The 17,734-nt window shown below is 41.2% G+C and overlaps 2 protein-coding genes across 4 annotated transcripts in view; both read left to right on the forward strand.

The window, feature by feature from the left end:
- Positions 1–3,203: 3,203 nt before the first annotated feature.
- On the forward strand, positions 3,204–5,244 carry LOC134436609 (fatty acid-binding protein, adipocyte-like). The gene is made up of 4 exons (XM_063185911.1): positions 3,204–3,528; positions 3,827–4,002; positions 4,327–4,428; positions 5,043–5,244. The coding sequence occupies exons 1-4, from the start codon at positions 3,459–3,461 to the stop codon at positions 5,094–5,096; spliced, it is 402 nt and encodes a 133-aa protein (XP_063041981.1). The 5' UTR covers positions 3,204–3,458; the 3' UTR covers positions 5,097–5,244.
- A 4,522-nt stretch (positions 5,245–9,766) lies between these two features.
- ankib1b (ankyrin repeat and IBR domain containing 1b) overlaps positions 9,767–17,734 on the forward strand; it is a 35,021-nt gene continuing 27,053 nt past the window's right edge. For 2 of the 3 annotated variants that reach the window (XM_063185957.1, XM_063185963.1), the window contains exons 1-2: positions 9,767–9,956; positions 15,120–15,470. In XM_063185957.1, coding sequence (XP_063042027.1) covers positions 15,283–15,470 — 188 coding nt within the window. In that variant the 5' untranslated portion in view covers positions 9,767–9,956; positions 15,120–15,282. The other variant, XM_063185969.1, reaches the window with a different exon arrangement.

Here is a 17,734-nt window from a genome sequence, read left to right on the forward strand (position 1 = left end):
AGGCCCAGTCGTAGCCACACCTGGGGGTGTGTTCCAGGGAAGTCAAAATGATGAATGAATGACAGGATTCTTTAATCTCCAGTTAAACTAGGCCATATGACGCCTCTACTAGACAGGTTACCACTTGTAGTTTTCAAAGTAAGCATTGACTAAATGTATGCCTTAATATTTGGGAACATGCGTATCCATGCACCTGTGACCATACAGGCAGATGAATTTGCATCCTGTACACCAGGGGTGGGAAACCTTTTTCATCCGAGGTGCCACTTCAAATTTTATAAAGTCCTCCTAAGGGCCATACTATGAACACAAACCAGGATTTCCCCCAGCACTTCAGGTCTATATTGAAGGTGGCCACCTTTACAACAGACCCCACCTTCAGTAGGTCCCTTGAAAATCTAACAATTATATTGCAAATGTAATTTCTAACATTTCTTTACAAAATGTCATTGGCTATCTCACATGAAACTGCATAACATGAAAATGATGTCAGAAGATGGCCTGAGACACCGTAAATGGCCCTTGAGACAGGACGGCACCCTGTTTGTTTTTGGCACTACGGTGCACATCTTTTAGTGAGAGCGTTTCTGCATTCTTGTGTTTTCTTGCCAAACTGTCAAAGGATATAGGCCAAACAGTACAGTAGATCACTTTCCACCATAGTGTATTATGCACACTGTACAACACCTTAGTTCCCCTCTAAATGATTCTATGTAACAGAGAAATACAATGAAATCTGCATCTGATTTTGACCTAGTCACTAGCCCACAGTGCTCTTTTCCAATTCATCTGGAACAGGAACTGCCTCTGGCGAGTTTTAGTCTGGACTTGTAGGTGGCCTTAACAATTATTCTACAAAGCGGATTCCAAAAAAGTTGGGACACTTTGTATTATGTGAATAAAATCAAAATGCTGGCATTTTCAAAACATCTAATATGTAAATAAGGTAGAGCATTATGTACAGACAACATATCAGTTGTTAAAGTCGAGCAGAATTATTGTTTTGAGGTAATTATGTGATCATTTCAAATTTCACCCTTGCAACAAATCCCAAAAAAGTTGGGACAGGGCCAATAAAATGCTTTTTATATTGGATAAGACTAAACACAACACAAGGGATGAGACTGAACAGTTAAATACTTTCACTGTTGGCATAATTTTATTCAAAAATTAGATATTTTGATATGTGAGACGTGATTTCAGCAGCTCAACTGATAGGTGTGTTCTTCAACTTGTTTACCTTTTTGTTATGCTTATTATGTGGCATATCCTGACTGCAAGAAAACAATTTTGTGACCTGTTTACTCCTATGATGGAACCACACTGTTGGAACATAGTAGAGATTGACATTTGCCGCCATTATGGGGCAATATCTAAAGGCGGTGCTCCAAAATATAATGCCTTGGTAGCTATGTTTGCTGTTTAAAGTCTGTATGTATCATTCAACATTCATTTTAATGCTCTACATGAGTAAGAAGACCCTAACCAAGTCACCTCTGCACCCCTTTACCATCATATATGCTGTCTTTCAGATTGACCACTAAATCAAGTCGAAGTATTCATTTTCTATATAACCTGGAGGGTGCATGACTCCATAATTTTCAAAAAGGATTCAATATTTTCCATTCTGTAATCAGAGGACAGTTTCACATGTCTACTAGGTCCATAGAATGAGCCTTTCCGCACACAACACGGTTTAATGTCTGCATCACGTGCATTAATCAAGTGTTGTGTTTATGGTCATTTTTTCGAGAGCTGTCATTGTTGGAGTGTCATAGTTTGCTTATTTACCACGAGTATGTCATGATCTCATAACTCGTGCAATGATACACAGAACTTTATATTACGGAAATAGGCCTTATATACCTGCAATTTTGATAATTCAATCTTTCTGTGTAATAGATAAGTAATTAGTCCCTCAAAATCTTCGCTGCTGAGTGCCACAGCCTCTATGTGATGGTATTTTATTTGTGCATTCATGTTGGCAGTCAATATAGTTCCTTTTAAAATATTCTTCCTTGTGTAATTTTTAGAATTATCCAACTATTACAACATGTTTTGGCCCTGTCCCAACTTTTTTGAGATTTGTTGCATGGGTCAAATTTTAAATGATCACATAATTACCTCAAAACAATAATTCTGCTCGACTTTAACAACTGATATGTTGTCTGTACATAATGCTCTACCTTATTAACATATTAGATGTTTTGAAAATGCCAGCATTTTGATTTTATTCACAAAATACAAAGTGTCCCAACTTTTTTGGAATCCGCTTGTACATTAAAATGTCTCAGTCTGAGAATCTTGATTTAGGGCACCTTGTAGCCCTGTTCCAGTGCCTACAATTACACAAATCTGGAAACTTTTTTTATTTATTTTTTTACAACATTTGATCATTTGATTCAGTTTATGACTCTTGTAGGTCTGTTTGAGAGGTGTAGCTCATAGATAGTCAGACAGCACCATATTGCTCTGCATTCAGAGGACTAAGGGTTCCCCCTTGTGGCTGTAAAAGGGTATTGTAATTTTTAAGTCGCCAGCACTGACCTCTCCTGCAACAACTAACAAGCCTGTACTCGTGCATTGTAATTCTCCCATAGGTCATAGCTTTTCAGGAACCCCACCGACCCATGATCCGATTACCTAACAGCTAGTTGCATGCATGTTTTTAATTATTACATAACTTACAGTTATTTAGAATAGGGCCTAAATACTTGAAGGCAGTTCAGTATTCAAAAGGAGTTGTTAAATAGTGAACTGAAGCTATCTTATGTCTCGTTATTTATGAAAGGAAGTGAGTTCGTGGTTGAGTAAACCCAAGCCTTTCACAATCAGGAAATGATTTCAACCCTTTTTCTGCAGCCGTGTGTGTGTGTGTGTGTGTGTGTGTGTGTGTGTGTGTGTGTGTGTGTGTGTGTGTCCCCCTCTCGACCATGCAAGAATTCAAACTTAATACAGATTTTTATTTCACATTTCGGTTTCATGGAAGACATTTAGATGCGTGACAAAGGGCAGTAGCCCTAATTGAACTGCTATGTGCATTCTGCAGTTAGAATGCATGCAATCCATTTGCCCCATTTGACAGAAGTTGAGAAGTTGCACTCTATCCTTCGCTATAGATATTAGTTGTGATGTGTTGAGGTCAGGTACCATAAAATAGGTCGCCCTTCTTGCATTCTTATTCTTAAGGAGTTCACCCCCCAATCTCTTCTGAGAAAAGAAAAATCACACTGACTCTTGGACTTTAGTCAATGTGCTCATGCTCCTAATCTCTTCATCTGTTGGGCCAATCGGATCGCTTGATTCGGAGGTTTATTGAACTGATTGGTTGACAGATCTTGACATGTGTGCTGGGGGCCTCTTTAAATTTCAGCCTTACTGGCAATGACTTATTCTTACACTTGTGGATCACAGCATTCTAATTTAGCATAGGCCAGCACGCCAAGGGTCTGTACATCATGGAACAGTTTGTGGGAAAATGGAAGCTGATCAACAGTGAAAACTTTGATGAATACATGAAGGCAGTTGGTAAGATCCTTTTGCAAGACTGTAATTTTGCTACAGGCTCTATGCTATCTATGATATCTGGGGCTATCTTAAGTTTTCATTCTTCCAGAATGTAGTCTATTGTGTTTCACTATTTACTGCACTTTGTACACTGTAGACTGTACTGCCTCTTGCAGTTTACAGTTTGCTGTGCATTTTTTTTAAATGTCCAACCTCCCTAAAACGTCAATGACTATAATTAAAAGTGTTGGCCTACATTGCAGCACTATCCTAACGACAATGTGTTGAATTGCTATTGAAATGATGTCTTCCAATGCAGGTATGAGCTTTGCTACGCGGCAAGTGGGCAACATGACGAAGCCTAACCTTGTCATCAGCATGGGCGACGGGGGCCTCATCAACATCAAGGCTCAAAGCACATTCAAGACCACAGAGATCAATTTCAAGCTGGATGAGGAATTTGATGAGACCACCGTAGACGACAGAAAAACCAAGGTGAGATAAGCCAAGCTTAATGATCATGGGATTGGGCTATGAAAAAGCTGCAATGAAAAGAAAAGTCTGCTTCAACCAGGATTTTTTTTAGCTCCCACTAATTTTTTATTTTTCCAAAAATAAAAATTAAGTGGGTCCCAAAAAAAAATCTTGAACTTTGAAGCAGACTATTTTCGCTTTTTATCTGATTATTTGTTTGTCCTGCTCCCAGGTCAGATGTTTGGATGTGCAAGCTTTTTTACCTAATACTTATGGAAAAGTTGCACCACACATCACTATGAGCACTGTGAGCACAACACTGAATATTCTGCCTGTTCATCCTAGACTCTCTTCACCATGGACAACGGCAAACTGATGCAGAAACAGATGTGGGATGGAAAGGAGACCACAATCGAAAGAGACGTGCAGGGCACAAAACTGGTAGCGGTAAGGCAACCTCTCTGACATTATTGTTAACCATTGAGTGTTGAACTGTTAAATGCCATAATAGTAGTGAGAAAATATAAACACACGCTTACTACTGGAGTGCCGCATGTAATGAGGTCAAGTAGTCATTGGAAAAAAAACTGGCAAATCCTAGTCTGCCCCAGGACTCAAAATCAAAGAATGCAGCCCGGTTAATCCTATGAAATCTGCACTTGCCTGTTTCGCTGACACAGATTTTATAGTTCTATTGTAAAACATTTTGTACTTTGAGTCAAAACCTATAAAGGAATGGCACTACCTTTCCTCACCATATTCACACAATGTATAAAGTTAGATTAGATAAGATTAGATTTAACTTCATTGTCGCCAACTGTCATGTGTGACAACAATGAAGTTTATTCTAATCTAATCTTACCTAATCTTAAACGTGTCAAAGTCCACTATGTTCTCTAGGCTTTTCTCATCATTCTGTTAATTACATCTCATCATAATGTTAATAATTAAGAATGTTTTTTTTCGGAATAAATTCTGTAAAAGTGTCTAACTGTATGTGTGTGTGTGTGTGTGTGTGTGTGTGTGTGTGTGTGTGTGTGTGTGTGTGTCCCTCCCTCTAGAAATGTGTAATGGGCGATGTGGTGGCGGTGCGGAATTATGAAAAGGATGCATGATGCAGGATACCCTGTCTCCCTCTTTCTCAACTGACGTTTTTCACCTCATCAATATGTGCCGACTTAAAATTTGTGATATTAAAAGTTATTCCGTCTACTGTCCAAAAACTTTTCCATTGTATAAAAAAAATAAAAAAGCAAAAAAAAAGTCATTTTGTCTCTATGTTTGAATGGATATTTATTTTGTGACAAGTTGTATGTAGGTTTGTATTAACAAGCAAAACTTAGTTAGTAGCAGTGGAAGAGGTGGATATGATGTGGATCAGTATATGCAATACAATAATAGCAGTCATACACCATGTTAAGGTGTAGTCATGCGTGACAAATGGTTATGAAGTCCAGGCCTTCACTGAAGCTTAAAGAGCTAAGGCACTGTACTGCTACACTGGGGACCTGGATTCAATCCCAGCCTGAAGACTTTTCCTTATCCTTCCACGCCTCTCTCTACCCCACTCGTTTCATGTTGCTATCTCATATGGTCCTGTCCATTAACCCCCACCCCAAAATTGTCTTTAAAAAAAAAAAAAAAAAAGCTTGTCCAGTCCAGAGGACTGTCCTAAGGGTGAACTCGGTGCTCCCCTCTTGTGTACAGTCTGGGAGGATTAAGATGGCTGGTGTGTGACAGGCTGGACTAGCAGACCAAATATGCGGCCAGTTCCTTCTCACATTACGGGATTAAGACCACACATCTCGCCCCATATTGAAGGTTACTTCATGATACTTCCCCGTCCTAAATCTTTGTCATACAAATTCCATGAATTAGTCAAAAGAATGGACTGTGCCTCTTACATAATGACACATGCAGAAAATATAAACATTAGCTCTGAAAATAGCGAGATGTTACAAATGTTTGAGCAATTACTTGTTGGCATCATGTAGCCTCTTACTGCAGATGGGGTCGCCGGAGGGCCTATTCACAATTTGCTGGGAAGGCTCAACTTCATCATAACATTGCTATGAAATTACTGGCATTACAATTCTGGTGACAGTGAGGTTATAACATAGGCTATGAGTTTATAACATAGTTAATTTGACCTTCTGAAGAGACAGTGGCATATGAATGCAACATGTGCAACGTTCACTGCTCCATGGAAATAAACTTTACTGTGAAAATACTTCAAACATTTGTGTAGCATGCAACAAAAGTGAATAACCCTAACACTAACCCTGTTCTAAGACTGCACATTAAAGGTGCACCTTGTAATATTTTTGTAGTTTATTTCCAGAATTCATGCTGACCATTCACTAATGTTACCTTTTTCATGAATATACTAACCACCACCACCAAATTCCAAGTATTTATTATGAAAAGGGGGATCTTCTCCATGGTCCACCATTTTGAATTTCTAGAAATAGACTGGTTATACCAGTAAATATCTGTGTTATTTAGTAAATATTCATGAAAAGATCACATTTGGTCATAGGCAGCACAGTTTCAATGTGCAGCATAGTTGCAGTACCCATTCTACACAGTGCAATGCAAAACTTTTGTCCAAATAAACATTCTTGGGTTATAAAAATAATCTTAGTACATTCGGCCACACGGGCAATGATTGTTCCTCACGATTTTGTAAACGCCAGTACATTTGAGAAATCTATGTAATTTTTTTGTTCCCTGCAATAGCTTTGTATCTATAGTTATTGGGGGGTTTCCGACACAGGTCTGCTTTGCCATGGCAGGGTCAAAAAGGGTCAGTCACTGCTCTCATTGCCCTGGTGTTGTCATTAGAATTAAAATCATGGCTGCTGCCAGTGTTGCTACAGGGGTTGAAGAGTTCAGGTAGAGTTTATTCTAGTTGTGCTCAGACTGTATACATGTAGTGTACACTGCAGCACAGCCTGTGTTTAGCTGTAGTCAATGCAAGCATTCAAGCACAGAAATGTATACAGTATTTGCATTACACAAAGCAATTGCCCCTTGTGGCAGCATTCATATGCATGGCAGCTTTACCATTGGTTAGAAGAATATGGGAATTATAATATTTATCCTCACTTTGATCCAGAGCCATTGTATATCTGTTTAAATAATCAGCAATAAGTTCTTTTGAATCCTTCTAACATGCCCTCAGCTGGCATTGCCATATGAACACGGCCAGTGGTGTGCTGGTAGTGATCCAATAGGAACTCACGTCCCCTCACCCCACTGTGTGGCCTAGCCTTCTCCATGTGATGTTTAAATCCCCTGCAGACTTCTATTCAGTATGGATTTTAGTATTTAAGGGGGGTGAAAACCTAATGCCCTTGGATTATCCATTTTGGCAGACAAACTAGAACAGACTGAAGTTACTGGCAAGCACAACTTTATTTTGTAGAATAGTGTTTTAAAATTGCTCAAATTTGTCTGATATTGTTCAAGGTGGGGATTTGCATTTGTGTGTTTGTTCTTTTAAAAACGTAAAAACAAAACAAACAAACAAACAAAATCTGCTACGTTGTACTTGTCAATTTGCTTTGTGTGTGTTTTTGTTTGAGTGTTTGCTATGCTTGTGTCGCTTGCAATAACTATTGTAATAAAATATCTTTTTTTACGTTTTGGAAGTAGCTATATGTGATTAACCTGATGACTTTAAGCCTTTTAGGTCACTTTAAGTTTGTATGAAGTAAAAACCTATTGATTTCACGCTACATACTAAGTGAGTGCCACTATCCCCACACAGGCATGTCCCCACACTGACCACATCAAAGGTCAAAAAGGTCACAAGGAACTGTCAAGGCCTACATGATAATTAGTCAATTGATGTTAGAGGGTTGGGCATTAGCTTATCAGTATGCTTATACGTTAACCCGGAAGATGGGCCAAGAACCAGACCCTACCACGTAAACATCAAGATGACTGCCATGGACAAAGGCCCAAGGCTGAGCCAGACTCTCAGACACACCCATGAAAGCAGTTTTAAGGAAGAGCACAGGGACAGATAGGCCGCTCTGAACTGTTGGTGGTTAGGGTAAGATGAAAAATAACAGAACTCTGGCAATGCTTTAGGGTCATTTCACGTGAATGTATACTGTCCTACCCTCATATGTAAACCTTTCCTAGTCTGTTTCTCCCTTAATATTGGTGTCAGATTCACACAAATGCAGTTCTGGGGTGCTACCTTGCTACTAAACAGGCACAGCAAGTATGATTGGCATCTGTGTCGGTCGGGTCCCAAAGTGTCTGATTTCACGTGAAATGACCCTTAATCATTTAAACATTAATACATGAATTTATATTTTTGCAATACATCAAAAATATAAATTCATGTATTAATGTTTAAATGATTAAAGGGTCATTTCACGTGAAATCAGACGTTAAAAAACTGGCTCATTTGAACAATATTTTAATATTTATTCTTTCATAGTTATAATTTATTATTTTATATAATTCTATTTTAGCCACCTCTGGCTATTGTTGTCCAAACAACAACTGACTGTTCTCTTCCTTCTAAAGACCGTTCCCACCACTCTGTGAGGCAAAGACACTAGTGTTTTTCTTGAACTTGAAGTGCTCCGGTGAAGGTCACATGCTCAAAACGAATGACAAAATGAACAAAAAAAATGGGAAAGAGTTGGTCCCAGCTGGGATTCGGTTCCCTTCGTTCACATTTAGGAGCCGTTCAAAATAATCGATTCATTCACAAATGACACAAACACACACACACACACACACACACGCGCACACACACACACACACACACACACACAAACACACACACACACACACACACACGCGCACAGCAACTGACAGCTTTGTCTGGGCCAGGGACATCTGAAAGGAATAACCAATGCAAACAATGTAATGAGAACCTAATTCTGTGCCCTGTGCCCAGGACAACAGACCCCCTTTGTCCCCTATGTCGGCTTCTCTGCGCGCGCGCACACACACACACACACACACACACACACACACACACACACACACACACACACACACACACACACACACACACACACACACACACACACACACACACACACACACACCATCATCATCATCATCATCATCATCATCATCAGGCTTCATTACCATCCATGGCTAAATCAAAATTTCACTGCAATGTCATTGATTAGTTCAGGTCAAACCATTAGCACAAGGTTAAATATCAAACTATGGGAGGACAAAAAATACAACATGGCAATTTTGTGGCAGCACAAGGCCTGTCTGTACAAGAGAGAGCACTGTGCAACGTTTGAAAGACATGTGCACTGGCGTCCTCTAGTGGTAAACGCTGAGTACAAAGTTTGAACTTGTCCAAAATGTGTTGTGAGCGCATTCAGTGGGCTATGTGATGGGGCACGCCACCCACCTCTATGTCAGAGAGACCAATGTTGATGACCACAACAACTGTCACTACCAGAGGAAATTCAGGCGACTGAAGTTGGGTAATTAAAATAACATGACAGAAATACTGTGGACGAGGAAAAAAAGACACACAGGGAATCAAGGATTCATTGGTATTCCTTTCCTCACTTCAAAATAAGGGTTCAAAATCGACAACATCTTCTAGCTGACAACTACAAAACAATGAATTTCACGAATATTTACCTGAATTATTCATACACTAATCCATATTTCATCGCAGAGCAAATAAATTAATAGAAAATTATACACGGTCTACTCTTTCTTTTGTTCGCTGCCCTCGTCCAACAGGAAACAGTCTTGTACTATAACGTGTTCAGCTTCACACTGCCCTAAAATCTCAGCAACAAAACAGAAGGAGTAGACACGCCAGTAAATAGATCACTATCGCAACACGGCATATTGGAAATAACACGCCTTGACCGTAAGACAAATGATGAAGAAAAAAATACATTATTTTTCAAAACGGCCATCGCTGGTAGCGAACAACACACTCGGATAGCGGTAGCTGTGACAAAAAGGTGAGTTTCGGGTTAATACAAAGCTGTACATTAACTGAAAATGTAACTTAGCCACACACTGTTGTTTACAGACGTTGTCTCCCCGTTCTGACAGCCATTTACACTCTCTGGCATACAGCGTTTGTCTTGAATATTGAGTTGTTTCAGCAAACCTGCCATCGACTGACCTTGGTCTAGGTGTGGGTTTTGTTGTTATTTTTGAGAAGATTTGTTGGAATCATGTGATGGGAACTGACGTTCCATAACAATGCTGGTTACAAGTAGTCTAATTTGGCAAGTTTATCCATCGAAAGTATGAGAGGCGCTAAAACAAACTCTTTCCTGTTTTGTTTGCATACAATTCACTAGCCTAGATGGCTCACTAGTTTTTAATGGCCCATATAAGCGTTGCTATATTGCCCATGTGAGCTAGTTCTAGGCTATTGTTAGGCTAAATTAATGAGGTTTGTTTGCGTCAACCATTTTTTTGCGCCCGTCGGCCAAATAAATGTCAGGACCACGCAAGAAGGCGAAACATGTCAGTGCATTTTACAACCTGTTGTTGAGGCAAACAAGCTTCTTGTCTTGGCGATTAATGCGGCCTTGTAAATCTGTAACGTTCGAAGTTTGCCAGCTTTAGTTTGTTAGGTAATCGGTTCGTTTAGCCAACGGGTTAACTATCACATTGTGCTGTTTTGTATTGTTTGAAATAGCAGCCTTCTTGACAACTAACCACCAGATGCATGTCATTTCATATGAGATACCCTATCCTAAAACGGCTGAGATTTTATTTCGCCCGAAAATGCTCATTTTCCAAAAGACTTAAGATGACCCGAATAGAAAAGAAAAGCAATGTAAAGTCGCTGCAAGAAATATGTTACCTCCCACGACAAGGAATGACAATGTAACAACGGGACTCCAGAGACTAGGCGCTACAGGAAACGTCCATGCACCCAAGATCAACAAGTCAATCGAAAGGGATGGTTATGTTGTGGCTGTGCATCTTTATTTCGGTTTTCTTCCATTGTATTTATGTCTGGGGTGGTACACTTAAGGCGGTAACAGTTACAACCACTCTCCATTCCTTTATTTTCGTCTTCTTTTTTGATATTATGATATTATTTGATATTATTATTATTAATGTGTGTTAAATATAATGGGCTACAGAGAATTATCATATCTGTTCAATTAGCCTAGTAAACCCAAACATTGTCTATTGCTACCTACCTTTTATCCCTATCTAAATCCACCCTCCTTGTGTCAATTACTGGCACAGAAATCCAAATGGGATTGACATACCTGATCAATTAAATACCTTAAACGTGGCTACAGGAAGGCAAAGGTGTAGGTTTGGCTTTGAAAGTGGTGGGGACATTTCAACGGGTATACTGTTTTTGCATTAGGGTCATTCCATGTCAATTCACATGATTCCCTAGAATCTCCCCAGGTGACCCTCTCCGATTAACCCAATATTTCACATACAGGTACCTTTTGATGTCAATTGAAAGAATACCAAGTATTAGCACTCTACGTCCAACGGTTGCGGAGATGAAGCCCTCCAAAGTTGGGGTGCCATGCCCACTTTTCAAGCCTGTGAATTGCATACAAAATTTACAAGCAGATTTTGACACCTCTGGTTTTAGTTTGAAGGAAGATACAGGCCTGAAAATCACCATGGCCCCTCAATATGACCCTGTCTACCAGATGATGTACTTACAAATGGCATGCCTTGATTATTTTTGGCTATATTAAGCCTTAAAAACTGAATTAGTGAAACGCGTGTTGAAGAGTCTTGCCACTTTGGGGTTCCAGATCTTGGAAACTATGCATGCTTTGGGAGTTATAATTGATTTCCCATCATATTTGGGAACTGTACAGTGTATTCAAGAAAAAGTAGGGCGCTCAGACTTTAAAAGATAAAATAGGAGGGACTCAAAAACAGCTTTGGGACTAAATGACCTTACGGTACCCTCTACTTCAGGCCTCAAATTAAACATGTGGGCACTTGATGACTGGAACGCCCTTTTAACCCCATGTACAGTAGCACTGTATCAAACATTCAAGCTTGGAAAAACTTTGTTTTTCAAAGTTCTTCATATTAATCTTGGCCTTCAAAGTATGTGTTTTTCTCTATATCGTATCGCAGTGTCTGTTTTGCCTGCTGCCATCTGCTGGTCTAAAAAACTAACAACAGCGTAATGTAAGAAAACAAAAAGGGCTGGGACATCTTGCCCATAATTAACCAATAAGGCACTGTAATTATTATACAGTATATTGCTATATAGTTATGATTTTAACAAGCATGATGAATATTTCTAGTTTAAATAATTTCCTAAGTGTGACTGATTAATGCTCAATCATGATGCCAGTCCCAAGATGGCCACACCCTGCACTACATTTCTACCAGACATGGGGGTGGGGGTGTCCTGGTAGAAATGTAATCATGATTGAGCATTCTGCATAATGCTCGTTAAAATCATAATTAATATATAGCAATATACTGTAGAATTAAAGTGCTTTATTGGTAGCCTAGCGAGCTTAACCCCTAGGGCCGTCTAGATTTCTCGGTTACTTTATTGGCAAATTATGGCCAAGACTTTCCAACCCCTTTTGTTTTCTTACATTACACTGTTGTTGCGTTTTTTGACCAGCAGATGGCAGCAGACAAACCAGACACTGTGATAAGACATAGACAAAAACATATACTTTGAAGGCCAAGATTAATATGAAGAACTTTGAAAAACAACGTTTTTCCAAGCTTTAATGTTTGATACAGTGCTACTGTACATGGGGTTAAAAGGGTGTTCCAGTCATCAAGTGCCCACATGGTTAATTTGAGGACTGAAGTAGAGGGTACCGTTAGGTCATTTTGTCTAAAAGCTGTTTTTGATTCCCTCCTATTCCATCATTAAAAGGCTGAGTGCCTTACTTTTTTTGGATTACACTGTTCAGTTCCCAAATATGATGGAAAATCAATTATAACTCCCAAAGCATACATAGTTTCCAAGATCTGGAACCCCAAAGTGGCAAGACTCTTCAACACGCGTTTCACGAATTCAGTTTTTAAGGCTTAATATAGCCAAAAATAATCAAGGCATGCCATTTGTAAGTACATCATCTGGTAGACAGGGTCATATTGAGGGGCCATGGTGATTTTCAGGCCTGTATCTTCCTTCAAACTAAAACCAGAGGTGTCAAAATCTGCTTGTAAATTTTGTATGCAATTGACAGGCTTGAAAAGTGGGCATGGCACCCCAACTTTGGAGGGCTTCATGTCCGCAACCGTTGGACGTAGGGTGCTAATACTTGGTATTCTTTCAATTGACATCAAAAGGTACCTGTATGTGAAATATTGGGTTAATCGGAGAGGGTCATGTGGGGAAGGCGTGTGAATTGACATGGAATGACCCATTATATTTGTGAAAAAGTTGTCTGGAAGAGCTAGGTTTATCGCAAAAGTGTTAATGACATGTCCCCACCATCCACACCTAAAATTGCACCCATGCTGGAAGGGTATTTCTAGCCTATTTGCATTCCTTGTTGGAAAGTTGGAGTTTAGACACGCGTTATTAATCCTAAAACAAATGGAGGTAATGTGGCAATGTATGGCAACGTATGAAATCCTCAAGTTCAAGCGAGGGATAGTTGGTGTATTCATCTTTTACGCATCTTACAGACACTCATTGCGATGCAACAACAGCCAGCATTCTGTTATCAATCCTAATACCTTTTTGCACAGAAGAGTCCATGCCCATTCTTTCAACCTGATCAACCTGATCATATACTTTTATATGATTCTGATCAACAGACTGACCAAAGGCAGCACGAAACACAACATGAGAGGCATTGTGTTAATGATTTGCCTATTAGGATTGATATCAACAATGATGACTAAAGCTGATTTGCAGTGATGGCCTAAGGTCCAGTGTTATTTACAACTTGGTCTGCCATTTTTCTGATGAGTCAGAGTATGGGTGACTAGGTCAGGGATTTAAAATGAAATACAAATAATAATAATAATAATAATAATAATAATAATCTTAATATAATAGTAATATAGCAAATAATATAATACAATACACTTCCAATGGTCATGGCGCTGTTGTGATTGTAGTATATTGAAAGTGTGTCCCAAATGTCTTAATCTCAACAATGCTCCTGAATTATGGTGATGCCAAATGTCTTCTATTCCATGGCAGTATACTACACATCTACACTATCGATGCAAGACCCTGAGAAGTCCCTCTGCGTCGTCGACACATATTTTGTGCGCTTTGCCCTAACGGTATATTTTTAAAAGATTTTTTAAAGATAATGTTTCAGACTTCATTGCATCGTCAAAGAAGCAGTCCTTTCCAGTTTTCAGTTGTCCGTTTTAGTTTGGTGTTGTTGGTGTGGCTGGCTGCACTGTGGGCTTGAGCAGCTCTCTATCCGCATCCTGGCGCCCTGGTAGACAGATGGCGGCTGCGGGAGCGTATCTTGGGCATGGCAGGGCTCTGCATCCCAACAGAACCTGCACACAGTGGGACCACGCCACTTGGCAGAGGAGCGGCGGAAGCCCCCGGTGGCAGCAGAGGAAGCACAAAGCTCTGGCCTTAGTGTGTGTGTGTGTGTGTGCGTGTGTGTGTGTGTGTGTGTGTGTGTGTGTGTGTGTGTGTGTGGGGGGGGGGTGTTGTGATCTTAGTGTGTTTGTGTGTGTGTGTGGTTGTGATCCCAGTGTTTGTGTGTGTGTTTGTGTTTGGTTGGTCTTGTGGCTGTGGTGTTTGTATTTATATTTGCGTGTGTGTGTGCGTACGCACGTGTTTGTGTGTGTACATTACTTACTGGGCAGAGAGGAGGATACGCATGCATGAAGGCGGGGACTTAACACCAGTGCTGTGTGTGTTGCATGTTGCCATACCATACTAAACACTAAAGGAAGCCAAGGCGGACAGGATGACACAAACACGATCGCATATGGAAGTGCACCGACTGGTTTAGCTACAGAGGGCTCATCAGACAGCTATTACATTGAATGTGCTATGATATACTGTACGTGAGGAAGCGCAGCAGGTGAAGATCTTTCGTTTGGTGTGACCGAGCAAGCAATGCGTATATTTGATGATGTCGTTGTTGTCAGCTGACTCCGGAAGTTGCTATCTAACATGCTAACATGTGGCTGGGTCTGACTCCGCCCCCCCACAGCTCTGCCCAGCTGATACCTCCCAGCATGCTTTGGGACTGAGGAAGAGGAGGAGGAGGAGAGGAAGGCTCGGCTCTACAGGAAGGAGGCCACCTGCACAAGTAGAGGAGAGGAGGCGCAAGGAGGTGGAGAGGAGGGGAGGAGGGCGTGTGTGTATGTGTAGCCATGGGGAACACTGCCACCAAGTTTCGCAAGGCCCTGATCAACGGGGATGAGCTGCTGGCCTACCAACTGTATGAGAGCAACCCCCAGTTCAAGGAGGCCATGGACCCCAACACCTCCTACGGGGAGCAGTACCAACACAACACCCCCCTGCACTATGCGGCGCGCCACGCCATGACACGCCTACTCAGGTCAGTACCATGACAACACACGCCATGACACGCCTACTCTGGTCAGTACCATGACAACACACGCCATGACACGCCTACTCAGGTCAGTACCATCACACAACACCCCCCTGCACTAAGCCACACGCCACACCATGACACGCCTACTCTGGTCAGTACCATGACAACACACGCCATGACACGCCTACTCAGGTCAGTACCATCACACAACACCCCCCTGCACTATGCCGTGCGCCACGCCATGACACGTCTGCTCAGGTCAGTACCATGACAACACACGCCATGACACGCCTATTCAGGTCAGTACCATCACACGACACCCCCCCTGCACTACGCCGCGCGACACGCCATGACACGCCTGTTCATGTCTGTACCATCACAGCACCCCCCTGCACTAAGCCACATGCCACACCATCACACACGAGCTCAGGTAGGCCATACGCGATGACACGCTGCTTAGGTACACCACACACCACGACACACCTGCTCTGGTCAGTACCAACATTGCTCTAGGACAATACGATGACACATAATCAGTGTTGTTTAAAACTGTTGCAGTCTGGCTTTGACATTAGTGACTAACCATTAGAGTAGTTTGCAGTCTCTTCCAGGGTGTGACTGGTCATCTGTATCTGGTTATGGTGTCCTCTTGGCTCATACAGTTTATGGCTGTTCTCTTGAGCAGTGCTTCTCAAACCTTTTGCAGAACGAGGACCACTTTGTCCCTCCAAAAAAGTTCAGGGACCACATGTGAACTAAATTGACAGTTGACGGGTACTAATTTGACACTGCTAATAAAATGCAGATTAGTTAACTTTGTATTCACATTTACAAGTCTGTCTTCTTGTGGTGAGAATAAGACTTAATCATGTTACAAATATAGCATATATTGCTAGCTTGTTCCGGAAAAGTAGATATCCCCTCGCGGATCACCTGATTTCTGTTGCGGACCACCAGTGGTCCTCGGACCACACTTTGAGAATCACTACTCTAGAGCAGTGTTTCTCAACCTTTTTTTAGGCGAGGCACCCTTTCAATTCATGAAAAATTTCAAGGCACTCAAACCAACAAGCCGTAACAAGCCGATACCACAAAAGCTGCAGCTGACTGGGGCGACCTATATTTACTTTATTGTGCGTAAATGGCAGATGAAAGATTCCACTGACTAGCATTAACTTATCAATTTAGACAAATATGTATCATATTACATAATCTATTTATCAGCCACGTTTCCGCGGCACCCTTGAGGGGGCCCCGCGGCACCCCAGGGTGCCCCGGCACCCCTGTTGAGAAACACTACTCTAGAGACTAGGGACGGGATGGCTTTGCGTTGCTCTGCTTGTGCTTGGTGAACACAGGCCCCCTTATGTCTCCAGTGCCTAAGACTAAGACATGAGACCTCTGAGGTTTCGCCATGTGACTGGGCTCGATCTGTGATCAATTTGAACTGAGTCATCCACTGTACATTTGCGCGTCCTGCTGTTTCTATTCTCTCTGTGTGTAGCAGTGGGAGGACTATGCTTGCTCTGGGGCAGGGGGAGGGGTAAGGGATAGGGCCAAGGGGTGAATTGAGATTGGGCCTTAAATGTGTACAATGAATAGCTATTTTTACACAATAACAACATCAGCAATGATGAGTATGATGTGTATTACTTACACACATCACAATTTATTATCCAAATTGAGAAAGGCAGAGAGAGCGAGAGAGAGTGTGAGTGTGAGTGTGAGTGAGAGAGGCGGAGAGAGCGAGATGAATAAGTTGGTAATTCAAAATTACAATCAGCAAAACATTGCCCATAATTGTCAGGTCAGGGAAGATGATGATGATGATGATGATGATGATGATGATGATGATGATGATGAGAGACTTTACTAATCCCCACAGGGTAAATTGAATACCACCTGGTCATTCACACAGCACATTCCAAACACATAGACAAACATATAATAAATAAGAGCTAACAATAAATAAGCAATAAGAAACAATAAACAGTCCATCATAAAAACACACAAAGAGTCACCACAACATATAAAAACCAATAAAACCAATAAAACCCATCAGCAGCTGTTGTTAAAAAGTCTGATTGCTGCAGGGATAAAAGATCGTCTGAACCTTTCGGTGGAGCACCTAGGGTGGAGGAGCCTTTGGCTCCTGCCACTCCTCGTGAACAGGCTGGACAGTGGGTGGTCGTCCGCTCCTCTAAAATTTTGCTCCACCGAATTAAAACACACACCCGTGATGGACCCCGCCTTCTTGATTAGCTTAT

Source organism: Engraulis encrasicolus, chromosome 2 (genome assembly GCF_034702125.1).
Source record: "Engraulis encrasicolus isolate BLACKSEA-1 chromosome 2, IST_EnEncr_1.0, whole genome shotgun sequence".
Taxonomy (NCBI): Eukaryota; Metazoa; Chordata; class Actinopteri; order Clupeiformes; family Engraulidae; genus Engraulis; species Engraulis encrasicolus.